Consider the following 13,588-nt stretch of genomic DNA (forward strand, 5'->3'; position numbering starts at 1 on the left):
GCAGTTATTGAGAGAAAAATGAAAAGGTGTTTGTTGTTGAGGTGTGTGAGCCCAAAGCTTCGTCAGCGTGTTCCCCGGCCCGTGTGACAACTCAGTGACCCCTGATGTCGTCACAGAGGTCAGGGGGGGTGAAAGGTAGTGGGGGTGAAAGGTAGTGGGGGGAGGAGGGGGGTGCTCACCTTCTGGGCGCCAGAGAAGGCGTGATAGAAGCAGGACACATAGGTCATGATGGCTTTCTCATCAGGTCGCAGTGTGCCCACGATGTCTACCCGCAGCCAGGCAGAGAACGGAGCGAGGGAACAAAGGAGGGAGAGAGAGAGAGAGAGAGAGAGAGAAGCAGTGAAGCCAAGCTACCCAAAGCCAGGAGATCCCTACAGATGGCGCAGAGGAGAGTGAGGGGTTGTGGGTCAGGGGACCCGCCGCAACACCGCCCCCAGGAGGCTCCCAGGGTGTACTGCAGCTGAGGGACTATCACCGTCACAGAGAGTGAGAGAGAGGGTCCCCCTCAGGAGAGAGGGAGGGGTCTGCCAGGGCCACGATGTGGAGCTGGGGACTCTTCTCTCACAATGACACACACACACACACAGAGCACTTTTAGACTGCACGCTATGTGAATTGGAATATGCGTCAGGCTCATAAACACAGTGGAAGTCCCTCCTGAGCTCTGTACATGCACGCACACGCACGCGTTCCACAGCTTGCTGACGGCAATCACAAACACACACACCTCTCCTGAGACTAGAAGGCTCACAAACAACTCCTCAATTCATACACAATTAATTACAGTGGCTCAGAAAAACAAGAGACCGTCAGCAAGCTTCCCGTCTGTATTCCAGAGGGGGAGAGGAGACTATGGGGAGAGAGAAGAGGGGGAGAGAGGAGTGATGCCCATGAATGTCTTTATTTACACTTTGTTTTTCTAGATTAAAGTAACAAACACACACACAAAGTAAAAACTTTAATCTAGAAAGACTAAGGTCCTGAGTTTGTCCATTTCAATCTCACCCTGCACCGATGGATAGGTTTCACTTGTCATGTTTCTCTTGCTCGCTCTTTGTAAGACAATAAGACTGACATTATCTAATTCCAACTGAATGAGAACACACACACACACACACACACACACACACACACACACGAAGAGCAAAGAGGCTAGTCACTGTGTTTACGAGCATGACTCAACATTCTGAAGACTATGGGTAGTCTCTCGCTTGCATGTGTGTGCGTGTGTGTGTTGGAGGAAGGTCGCGTCCCGACCAGTTCTCGGTGAGGCCCATCCCAACGCTGGAGGAAGAAGCCATGCTGGAGAGTAGCAGCGTGGGTTTGGGGGGGGGGTAGGGGTCCGGGTCCAGGTCCGGGGGGGGGGGGGGGGGGGGGGGGGGGGGGGGGGCAGAAGGTGTTAGTATCTGGGTTGGGAATGGGGGGGGTTGGGGAGGGGGTACCTTCTGTGCTCCAGAGAAGGCATGGTAGAAACTGGACACATAGGTCATTATGGCTTTCTCGTCCGGACGAGCAGTGTTCACAATGTCTGTGGGGAAACCACAGTTACACACACACTGTACAGGCAGACAGACACACACACACACACACACTGTACAGGCAGACAGACACACACACACACACACACTGTACAGGCAGACAGACACACACACAGAGATAGGACACAGGACAGTTACACATTTAGGGGGTCGACTAAGACAGACACACACAGACAGAGACAGAACAGTTTCACAGGCAGCCCTGAATGGACAGACAGGGGACAGACAGTTTCACATACAGGCAGACACTCCGTACTCTGAGGCATTCCAGTTGGAACAGAAAAAGAGGGGGATGGATAATAGAAGGGTAATAATGGGCGGAGGGAGGGGGGGGGGGCTCTGTGGGTGGTGATGAACACAGCTGCAACCATACAACACCTGCTGAGGGGGGTCTTCATGGAAAGGCATTCATGTGCAGTAGACATATGATCATGACACAGTAATACACGCTGCTCATCACACACACAAACAAACACCACAGACACAAGCGCACTCTCATTCTCTCTCTCACACACACACCCAAGCATCCTCTTGATCATTCACACTCACACTACACAGACACGTGCCCAAGCATCCTTTTGATCATTCTCAAACACACACACACACACACACATACGACAGTGTGTCCACATACCTTCTGCGTCCAACATCTTGGGGATGTCCAGGTACTTCTCAGCCACCTCAAAGGCATTGTTCAGGTTGGTCACGGGGTCGTCCTGAACAACCAATCAGAGCGTTAGGATTTGACTCGACGCGGGAGCATCGGGCCAATGAGGGAGGGCGTAACAAGATGTGATTCATCGTTGTCGTCCGAGAACAAGGGCTAGGCTCATCTCTAAATACGACTGCTCTGTGTTTTTCTAAACATTTCGCTCCATTGAATAAAACCTTGCTTTCTTTTGTGTACGGGAGGACAGTTTGTTAGTCAGTTTGTTGTTGTTGTTGTTTGTGTGTTGACACTCACCTTCCTCAGCTTGTCGTAGTCGATGAGCTCTGGCCTGTGTCTGTGGATCAAAGCGTTGAAGGCCAGGCCATCCTTCCAGCTGAGGGGGGGAGACACAGATACATGGGTGAGGAGGGGAGGCGTGAGGAGAGAGAAGACATTTTTGTAGGATTGGAAAAACACACCAGCAGAGGGCAGCCTTTCTAAAAGAGCACGCAGTCCTGTTTAGGTGTGTGTGGGTGTGTGTGTGTGCGTGCGTACCTGATGTGGAAGTTCTGCACGTTGACGTTTTTGTAGGGCGCGGTCTTCCTCTGGCACCATAGGAGCAGCCCCTCCTTGGCAGAGGTCTCTGGAGAGGAGGAGGAGGAGGAGGGGGGGGGGGGGGGGGGAGTGGAGGAGAGACACAGAGATGGAGATGAATTTAGCCTTCGAGCTCCGTCATGAGCTTAATATCGTCTACCACAAAGTGACGTACTTGGTGGTAGAAAATACATTGGATTGAATACTGGGGGGGGGGGGGGGGGTTCTCCAGTAACAAAGACCTTCTGTGACGTTTTTTCCTTGGAGATACGAGGACAGAGTCTTAGCCTGGGGTCCAGTCTCAATTGGGGGACATTCTTTTCCTTAAGTGGGCCAATGTGGGGGTGCCGATGTGGGTGCAGGCTTTTGTTTGGAACAACAAGTCCCGTACCTGCCTTAATGCTCCTGCCCTGGGCCGCAGACCTAGTCTGGTCTCAGATGCTCTGGTGGGACCTTAGCACAGATGAATGCATCCCTGGACCCTCAGGGAGGCCGAGGCTAATGTTCTCTGCTGCCACTGTCCGTCTTATTCAAGTGCAGCTAGGCCACCGAGACCAGGCGTGGACGTGGGGGGTGGGGTGGGTCAGTGGGTTGTATCTGAGTGGGGCCCAGTTACTTCCAGGCCACTTCCCTGTGGAATGTGCGTGTGTGTGTGTGTATACATGTGTGCGTGCGTGCATGCATACATGTGATTGCATGTGTGCGTGCGTGCATGCATACATGTGATTGCATGTGTGTGTGTGTGTGCGTATACATGTGCGTGCATGCGTGTGTGTGTGTGTATGTTTGTGTGTATACATGTGCGTGCGGTGAAATACCTGCTCTATAAGGAGCATAAGAACGCGGGGTGAGTTCCGGAGGTTACAGCTCTAAGGACAGTAGCATCAGGCTGACGACCCTGACAGAGAAGAGGGGGGAGGGAGGGGGAGGAGGGGGAGAGGGGGACAGCACACTCACCCTCCACAGAGATGTCCTGGATGGCGAAGCGGAGGATGATGGTCCAGATCATACCCAGGGTCATCTTGGCGTTGCCGTCCACGATTTCTAAACGAGGTAAACGGTACTCATAAATATACATCATCATTCATCGCAAACATGACCATTATCATACGTTACATTGGCACTCTTCCGGTCGTGTGAGGAGTCAACTTCTAACGACAAGAACAGCAAGTTTCTGGGGAAATCCTCTGAAAAAAAAAAACCCTGATGGGATCGGTTTTGTGAACACGCTATTGATTTTCATTGACCATAATTCCGTGATCAGATATACAGGACTGTAGTTGGCCATCTCTGGCAGTCTGGTAACCTAAAACATCGTAAATACACACACGGTCCTAATAATGTGTCACGTATCAGAAATACATCTGAGAATGTCCCAAATTCCGCGAATGGTTTCAGTGAGATAAGGAGCGATCTTCTCTCTCCTTCGGTCGCTCTGTGAACCTCACAGAGACGTCATCTTTCAGGCTGTCCATCGGTCTCTCTTCCTTCCTGGCCCTCCACCTCTCCCTCTGTTCCCTCAACTACTCTCTGTCCTTGGCCCCATCTCCACAGTCCCCTCTGAAGATCTGAATGGTTTGATAGGTATAAGCAAGATGGTGGAAGATACAGCCAATCTTTTCAGATCTAAACAAGTGTCTTGTGGGGCAGGCCCCACCCACCCTCCGTCTTCTGCTCTCTCTGAATCCCCATGGCTGAGCTGATGTGTGTGTGAGAGAGAGAGTATGTGTGTGTGTGTGTGTGTGTGTGTGTGAGAGAGAGAGAAGTGTATGAGAGAGTACGTGTGTGTGTGTGTATGAGAGAGTACGTGTGTGTGTGTATGAGAGAGTACGTGTGTGTGTGAGAGAGAGAGAGAACGTGTATGAGAGAGTACGTGTGTGTGTGTGTGTGTGTGTGAGAGAGGGAGAGTATGTGTGTGTGTGAGAGAGAGTACGTGTGTGTGTGAGAGAGAGTACGTGTGTGTGTGGGTGCGCGTGTACGCACGCTGGGCTGTGTCATGCGGTAGGAATGAGAGGTGGAGGCTGGCGAGGCAGTTTGTCATGTTAGTGGGGAGCAGAAAGGTCATTGTGACGCCGTCAGGGTCGGGCAGACAGTCATTTCTCCTTCTGATTTACTGGCCTACTGAAGGACCTCGTGCCCCCCCTCCCCGCCCCCTGCACAGCTTACTCCCTAAATGCCTTCCTTCCTGTGTGGGAGATGGATTGGCAAGATGTGAACCTTGAGTGTTTGTCAACTCAGTGTGTGTGTGTGTGTGTGTGTGTGTGTGTGTGTGGTAAACTGACCCTCTGCGCCGATGGACACCAGTTTGACCCCCTTGCCAGCGATATAGGCCAGCGCTTTGTTGACGTTGTTGATCTTGTGGACCCTCATCTTGCCTCTCTCGGGCTTAGGTAACCGTTCCCCTGTGGACACACACACACACACGCACGCACACGCACACACACACAGAGACAAACAAAACGCAGTGAGCCCAGAGACTCCTGTGACAAAAACAGCTCTTTCCACTGGATCAGCAAAATGACAGGCAGGCACAGCTCCAGTTAAAGTCACAGCATCGATATTAAAACAAAACATGGCTGCCCCTCAGACAGACAGACAGACAGACAAACAGCATCCTTTACAAAGCCCTGTATCCCTACAAGCTAACGTGACCAAAGTCACATTCATGTGTCTAAATCTCTTTCCAATACTTGCACTTCACTCGGCTTGTTTTGCCTGGTACGATGGGACCATTGACACGGTTACAGAAAAAGTCAAAATCAAGTGCACCTCGACTTGGGATCAGTGCAGGAAAGTAGATGAGCCTAACATCTGGATGGGATAAATCAATGGGCCTGAACTATCCAGATGGCATGGTGATGCACCGCCCTTACCTGAGATGACCTCCAGGAGGAGCATGAGTTTGAGGCCATCCCTGAAGTCCTCCTCAATGTTCTCGATCTGCGTGCCGGCTTTCCTCAGGTGGGAGTTGCACCAGGCCGTGAACGTCTGCAAAAACACACACAGGAAGTGAGGTCAGAGAGAGGCCAAAACAGCAGCACAGGAACAAATACAGACAGGAAGCGGTTACAGTTCCTCTCGCCTCGATCAGCGAGCTCCTCAAAGCAGTGGTCAGACCCTTTTTGATTCTCTGAGTTTCAAAAATAGAAAAAAATCTTTCACAGAGGTACTCTGTCAGTGACCTCTTCAGACGACATGGATTTGTGTCTTAATAAAAAGGGTTGTACGACACAAAAAGGCATCGTGAAAACGCGAAAGTTCTAGATCGCGAATGTGGAGAAGCAAAGGGAACCAGAAGAGTTAAAATGAACAAAAAGAGAGGACAAGAAGCAGGACAAGGGCAACCAACTGGTCAACAGCGTTAGGAAACTGTGATTGGCCAGAATGGAAGGGCTGTCGCTGATGTAGGAGATAACACGTTGATGTACCCAGACTAAAAGCATTGCTTTAAGTGACACACATTCGAAACATGTGTTTTGAATCAGCGTATTTTGAAAACTTGCAGCACAGACCACTCAGTTGTGGAGTGGAAATGTTTTCTTCTTCAAGCTTATTGTCCTTGTAAGAACAAATACAACGGCAACCAAGCTAAAGCCTTTTCGAGAAGGCTAGCCAATGCACATCATGTCATAATACTTCCTGTTGCAACTGTAATACAAATGTAGTGTGTGTGTGTGTGTGTGTATACTGTGTTGTTTTACATGATTTAATAACACACCACAATACAAGTAAACCCCCCAGTGTGTCGGTCTCAGAGCTCCAACCCTCTGCCGGCTCTCATCCAGTCTGAGAGCAAACATTTGTCGACACCCCTCCATTATCTGGGCGTCGTGAGATCTGTCAGGTGGCCTGGAACACGCCCATTTTCTCCCCCCTCTGTCTCATCCCTCGTTCCCCACCTAGGGAAGTTTCCCAAACTGTGCTTGTTCAGTCAGAGCAGCCTCCTCCCCTGCCCCCCCCCCCCCCCCCGCTCCTCACCACTCTACCTCCCAGGGGAAGTGTGTTACGATGTGTGTTGCGTTATGAAAACATTATGACAGGGTGCTGGGGACCTGGTCCTGCTCCCCCCCCCCCAGTTCCACTGTGTGTGTGTGTGTGTGCACAAAGGATCCATTGAACTTCATGTATAATGAGTCCCTTCAACCCCCAACCCTCCCTCCTTCCCTCCCTCCCTCCCTCTCCCCACCTCACCCTCTGCTCTGGCCGGGACAGAGACCCGGAGGGGACAGGGGAGAGGCAGGGGTGGGGTGGGGTGGGGTGGGGTGGAGGCAGGGAAGGGGGGGATAGCTGTCACACAAACAACCAGGCCTTCTAAACAATGCTCCCACACTGTGTGTAGTGTAGCGCCGGGGCTAACAGAGCAGAGACAGCGGCAGTTGATCGGACGTTGAGTGGCGTCACTTCAGGGGCCACCGTGTCCTCTCCTCTCGCAGTGGCGAAGGACGATGATGTCACCCCGGGTCACGAGAGGAGTGTGTCCCTTCCACTAGAGACTAGATGACATTGTGCCTAGCCTGGAGGACTATGGGGGGGAATCACTAGCGTTCAGAGCAGGTGTTAGTTAGTGAACACAGATCAAGTGGATTACTGGGATCTCTGCTCTGATCCGTCCACAAACGATCACCTGAGCAGGGGGAGAGAGGACGGGTCTGTGGCCGGCTAAGAGGTGAGGCTGAGGCTGAAACTGAGGCTGAGGCTGAAACTGAGGCTAATTGAGCTTTTCGCTAGCGGTCATGGCATGGATATAGCTACTTGTATTTTATTTATTTATTTTATTTAACCTTTATTTTAGCAGGGAGTCCCATTGAGACCAAGGTCTCTTTTACAAGGGAGCCCTGCATACACACAGTTTACAATAACACATAAATAAATACTTCTGTGTTCTAGCTGCTGTGCGTCATGTTGTTTTTTCTAGTCAAAGCCAGACCTGGGTTGACGAGTATTTAAAACACCTTCAACTACTTTGAGCGCTTGCTCGAGCCTGCCTAGAGCGCGGGGTGGGCGGGGTTTGCACTATTGGGACGATTCCATTGGTTCCAGGCCAACTCAAAACAAGCACAGCTAGTAGTCTTGAAAGGGGTTACAGAAATAAAAATGAGTCCCCGTTTGATCAAAGCAGAAGCAAACCCTTGACCTTTGACTGGGCCTAAGCTTCACTGGGTCAAAGGTCACGTGGATAGATTACCCCGGTATAGGAGACAAGGAGACAAAATCAAGTATTTCTGCTGACAACAAGGCTAGCTCCACTCCCCGTCAAGGAATGCCAGATAGACGGAGGAACTAAGCACCTGCACACCTACACACCCATGTCTTAGACCTCACACACACACACACACTTGACTACGCACATCTGACACAGACAAACAGGTAAGGGTGTGGCTGAAAAAGAAAAATCAGCACAGCTCACACACAATGTAACTTCACAACCAAATTCTCTACATGTCATGGGGTGGGTGGGTGGTTTGAGTTTGTGTGTGTGTGTTTCTGTGTGAGAGAGAGAGTGTGTGTGTCTGTGTGTGCGTGTGTGGGTGTGTGGCCTGCTATTCATCACATTTACAGTCACATTAACTTACTGTCAGAGCGATGCATTCTCCCCAACAGTCATATTCAGATCTCACGCTCACACACTCACACACACACACACACACACACACACACACACACACACACACACACACCTCACTTGATCAGTCGTTCTCACGGTCGGTCACCCTCTCCCAGCTGAGGACAAGGCAGGCAGAGACATGCAGAGCTGAGCTCAGAGAGCATCCAGACCACAATAGGGAGGTGTGTGTGTGTGTGTGTGGGAGGGGGGGGGGGCTGCACCTGAACAACACAGGCCTGGGGGACAACGACTGAGAGGGGGGAGGGGGGTGGGACATGGATAAGGACTAAAGTGTGTGAGTGTGTTACCCACTAAGTGAGTATAGTATTTGGTGTTGGAAGGAGGGCTGGCAGGCCCAACACACACACACACACACACACACACACACACACACAACGCCACCTATTCTTAGAGGAAACTCGCCAATTAGCCGGCCTGTGTCTGGGGACACTAGGGTCTGCACCATGCCCATTGTCTCCCAGCCACCCGCATAATACTGACTCTGTTCAAACACACTGGAACAGGTAACACATTGTGCCCTCCACACACACAACTTTTCTGTCGACTTTAAATTGCATTTTCTAGCGCACACAGACGCATGCATACACACACACACACACAGACCAGAGGAAACGGTTATCCTTTAGCACTCCAACAGAAATTAGACACAAACACCAAAAAAACCAGCATACCCTATTCTACTCCAGTGCTGCATTTGAGAGTGGCTGTGAGAGTTCTGGTCTAGAATCCTAAACCCAATCAGAGAGTGAACAGAGGCCTGCCGGCCTCCCAGACACGAACATGATCCACTTCCTGGGGGAGCTGTGTCATCATCAGGTAGGGCTGTCCAGGTGTCTCACTCCCACCTAACACCACCCCCACAGCTCTGACACCACCACCCCCACAGCTCTGACACCACCCCCACAGCTCTCTGACTGGGATGGGGGAATAGGACATCAGCACAACCAGAGGACACAGAGCACTGGGATGCGTGGTGTGTGTGTGTGTGTGAGAATACGTGGTGTGTGTGTGTGTGTGTGAGAGAGAGAGAGAGAGAATGCGTGGGGTGTGTGTGTGTGCGTGTGAGAACACATGGTGTGAGAGAGAATGTGTGGTGTGTGTGTGTGTGTTGGATGAGGGGGTTGGGGAGGGTATGGACTAGGCTAGCAGTTGAACTGAGGTGGAGGAATAGTGAACTAAAGAGCAGATGTGAGAGAGAGAGGAGAGAGAGAAAGAAAGAGAGAGGAGAAAGAGGGAGAAGGAGAGAGAGAAAGGGGCAGGATCCAGCTGAATGAATAAACAGCTGTTTTGACAACATCAGCACCTCTCCAGATGTAGAGGCCGACTCTACCACCGTAGGACTACAGAACGCACACACGCTCCAAGTCAGCGATGAAGACGTCCAACGCTATTGGAGAGTCGGTAACCTTGGGAGGTCTGCTGGCTTCACGGAGAACCATCGACGAAGGACTTACATCTTATTTAGTCTGAAGTCTGTAATGTGATATCTGATGGACGATAACCTGTGCGAACTACCAATGCAATAATTCCTTTTTGAACATTAACAGGCCGCCCACTTCTGACAGCCCAACAGCCGTTAAAAACAGGCTGTGTCTGACAGACTCTGTGGGGTGGAGGGGGGAGAGAGAGGGGGAGAGAGAGAGAGAGAGAGAGAGAGACACTGCAGGACAGGATGAGAAACTACCAGGTCGCCGACCTGTTTCACTATTCATCACCAACTCTATTTCTGTCTGAATGCTAACGATGTTAGCGCACTGGTGTACCGCCAATCATTTACACATACGCGACTGTTTCCATCCACAGGCTACATTTGGGTTGACTCAGAGTTAATGGTTGAGTGTTCTCTGTGTGGTATTGGGTGCTTCAGGAGGCCCTTCTGTTACAGAGAAGAGTAGAAGAGGGGGGAAGATGAGGAAACGTGTAGAAGAGAGGGGGGGGGGGGGGGGGGTGGAGAGAGAGAGGAGCATGCCCTGGTGGCGAGGTTGCTCTGTGCTCATTAGCCTGTCAGGTCTGGACAGGTGCTCATTAACACACACACACACACGACAGGCCACCACTTAAGAGGATCGTCTGAAGACACTTTCAGCCGAGTAGACACTAAGAAACATTAATCATGACCCATCTGTATACAAATCACCCATGTAGGCCTACTGTTTAAAACAACCTGAGAGAAGAACCGTTATGTATTCCAAGCATGCCTAAATGACATGACTTAAAATCAACAGTTCAAAGCAGTCCTATATAATGCCATTTAGCCAACGCTTTTATCCAAAGCGACTTACATTGCAGTGAGTGCATATCCTTTTTCAGTATATATGGTCCCAGTGGGAATCGAACCCACAACCTAAGCATTGTTGGCGCCATGCTCTACCAACTGAGCACCACTGTACAAAGAAGGGGATATGTTTTTTCACAAATATGTTTTTAGGGCATTTCTGCTTTATTGAGATAGAGACAGTAGAGAATGACAGGAAGGATGGGAGAGAGAGGGGAGGGATGACATGCAAGACGTGTCGAGGGTCGGAATCGAACCAGGAACCTTGCGATTATGTGGCATGCGCATTAGTGTGCTACGCCACGAAGCGCCCAAAGAAGGGGATATGTGACTGAGACTCTAAGTAAAAAGTGTGAGGATGATACATCGAGGTAACGTGAGCACAGAGGAGCCTGCTAATGTGATCGGTCCACACACAGGACCTCTCATGTTAGGCTGATGAATGGACATCGGACACCTCTAGGAAGTGTCTCGGTGTTGCCCATCCATGGTGCAGAGGAGGCTATGAATCAAATCTAAATCGTTCGATCGTACCTTATTTTAACATAAGAAACGTTTGGTCAAGTCCCGTACAATGGAGACTAGTCCTGGTTTAGTCCACCGGCTCGGTTTCAACGCGACCAGAGGAGCCGTTTCCTCAGACTGTAGACGGGGTACCCGTTACTTCATGCCTGAGTTTGGCTAGGGACTGAGCTCAAAGGCCAGAGGTTATGGATGTCCTGCGAAGCACAAGACTGTGTTTACCCCCCCGAGCTTAAGCCAAGCCAAGGGTCCTCTGGGGCTCAATTGGTAGAGCATGGCGCTAACAAATGGTTAAGTCATGGGTTCGATTCCCGGTGGGTCCATATATACTGAAAATGTATGCACTCACTGCAATCTAAGTCGCTTAGGATAAAAGCGTCAGGTAAATGGCATTATATAGGTGTCAGGCAAGGTTACTCATCACAAGCACATGGATCACCAAACTACAAGGGCAGGGCAAGGGCACTGGAGTTAGAATTATCAATTCTCCTTCTTTTTTGAAACTGCAATAATGATAGACTCAGAATGCAAGGTTGCCACATGGTTTTCAACCCTCCATGTGTAGCCTACATCACCCAGCCTTACAAACTACCTCAGTTACACAAGCCACTGGGCTTTCTTTTGAAGCATCCTACCTCAGAGAAAGAAAGGCTTGGTAGGGGTAAATAAGGGGGGGGGGCATATTTTTGACTTTGTAGAAGCTTCCAGGGGAGGGAGGGAGGGAGGTTGAGTTTATTTGTTGATTTATTTATGTGGCTTCCTGTCTTTGTGAGAGGGCCTGAGGAGTCGGGTTTCACAGAGGGGTGCTCTGCTCAGTTAACCCTTTCAGTGACCTCCCTCCCAGCAGATCCTGTTACAGCCGGCGCGCTGTAGAAACAGGATGCTGCGATCGGTCTCTTTAGAGTCCCGGGGCTGTAAATTTTACGCAAGTTTTGCAGGAAGTCACTTCTGTCATCTCATTTTTTCAACACGAGTTGTGTGAATGTTGTCCAATCGTCACTGTTGACATGGTCTCTTGCAACATGCAGACAGCTGCTAAATTAGGCCTGGGCCTAAATGTTGTGTAAAGTAGTCGCGGTCCAAGAAATTATAAACGTATCCACCTTACAGATGAAAAAGAAAAAAGAAAAAGAAAACTCGCCGCAAGCTATTACACCCAGATAGTAACTAAGTTACTTCCAGCAACTAGGTTCTAGAGTAGTAGGGCCAAACAAGGGGTAAAAGGAGCTCAGCCGCTCTCCTTAAAAGGATGAAAGTAGAGAGATAGTCCAGTCACATCGAGTTGAACTGGCCCGGTATCATCCGGCTGAAGCCTGGGGCATGGCTGCTGAAGTATGTAGGCCATGGGCAGCTCAGCTGACACAGCCCCCTGGCTAATGCTGCTGCTGCAGCTCCACCAATATGGCTTCTCTACCTACCTACCTCCCTTCCTCCCCTCCCCTCCATCCATCCATCCATTAGAAGAGGATAAGAGAGTGTTTAATGAGAGGCTCAGGCTCCGGCCGTGACCACGAGAGGGAATCTCCCAGATGTGCACACCACCTTTGATCTGGGCCCTAGATCCTTTCGACCAGGAAGGGAGGGGTGTATGGGGGGAGGATAGGGGAGTGGGAGGGAAGGAGGTATGAGGAGTGAAAGAGGGTACAGAGGGAGGGAGAGTTGGTGTGTGTTTTGGAGGGCAAAGAGAGGCAGCTCGAGGAATGACTGGTGTCTCAATTTAGCACGATCGAGATGTGAGGAATGCCAAATATGTCCTTCCTCTCCCTCGTAGATCAAACTCAGGAGCAGCAATTTGGGTATGACGTCTTTCAGAGATGCGGCAGAGCGATAGGGCCAGGGGGAGGAGGAAAAAGGATGAGTGGAATAGTTCGTTTTTTGAGGGACCTCCCATAACTGTATTTGGGGAGTGGGGGGTTAGCTAGAGTGAAAAAGGCTATCTAGAACATTTCTGCTGTTGGCAGTCATGCGATGTGAACCTGAAGGCTCTACGCTTCTCTCTTTCACACCTCAACTCAGCAAATCAACTTCCTGTCTTAGAACCATGGGACGGGAAATGGGGTTAAGAAATGGGGGGGATGTCCATCCTCTGCATCCATAAAGGCGTGTGTACAACAGTGAGATTAATCATTGTCGTAGTTATCAGTTATCTATAAACACCACATCTACCAATCAATCAGTTGCATCATTTCAGTGGCCTTTTTTTTCAGAATTATCTTTATTTTGTCTTCCGGTTACAATAAGTGACAGCAGGAGTGAACATGTACACAGTCCACTATGGTCCGGGACTATACACCATCTTTTCCACAGTCCACAAGGCCACATTGGGGGGACTGTAGTGGACTGATGCGAATCACTTTTTTCCATGTTTGAAGGTCCCTTAAACG

At 50.3% G+C, this 13,588-nt stretch overlaps 2 protein-coding genes across 3 annotated transcripts in view; one reads left to right on the top strand and one right to left on the bottom strand.

Moving 5' to 3' along the window:
- fosb (FBJ murine osteosarcoma viral oncogene homolog B) overlaps positions 1-13,588 on the top strand; it is a 136,767-nt gene that overhangs the window by 120,165 nt on the left and 3,014 nt on the right. The window lies entirely within an intron of this gene.
- The window catches only part of actn4 (actinin, alpha 4), a 38,893-nt gene that overhangs the window by 11,753 nt on the left and 13,552 nt on the right, over positions 1-13,588 (bottom strand). Inside the window, exons 2-8 of one of the 2 annotated variants that reach the window (XM_083680980.1) lie at positions 5,655-5,769; positions 5,064-5,183; positions 3,739-3,825; positions 2,743-2,830; positions 2,503-2,581; positions 2,173-2,254; positions 180-265 (exon numbers count right to left, since the gene is read on the bottom strand). In XM_083680980.1, coding sequence (XP_083537106.1) covers positions 180-265; positions 2,173-2,254; positions 2,503-2,581; positions 2,743-2,830; positions 3,739-3,825; positions 5,064-5,183; positions 5,655-5,769 — 657 coding nt within the window. Of the gene's footprint in view, positions 1-179; positions 266-1,442; positions 1,529-2,172; positions 2,255-2,502; positions 2,582-2,742; positions 2,831-3,738; positions 3,826-5,063; positions 5,184-5,654; positions 5,770-13,588 lie in introns of both variants that reach the window. The other variant, XM_083680979.1, reaches the window with a different exon arrangement.

The sequence above is a fragment of the Argentina silus genome (genome assembly GCF_951799395.1).
Source record: "Argentina silus genome assembly, chromosome: 11".
Classification (NCBI taxonomy): Eukaryota; Metazoa; Chordata; class Actinopteri; order Argentiniformes; family Argentinidae; genus Argentina; species Argentina silus.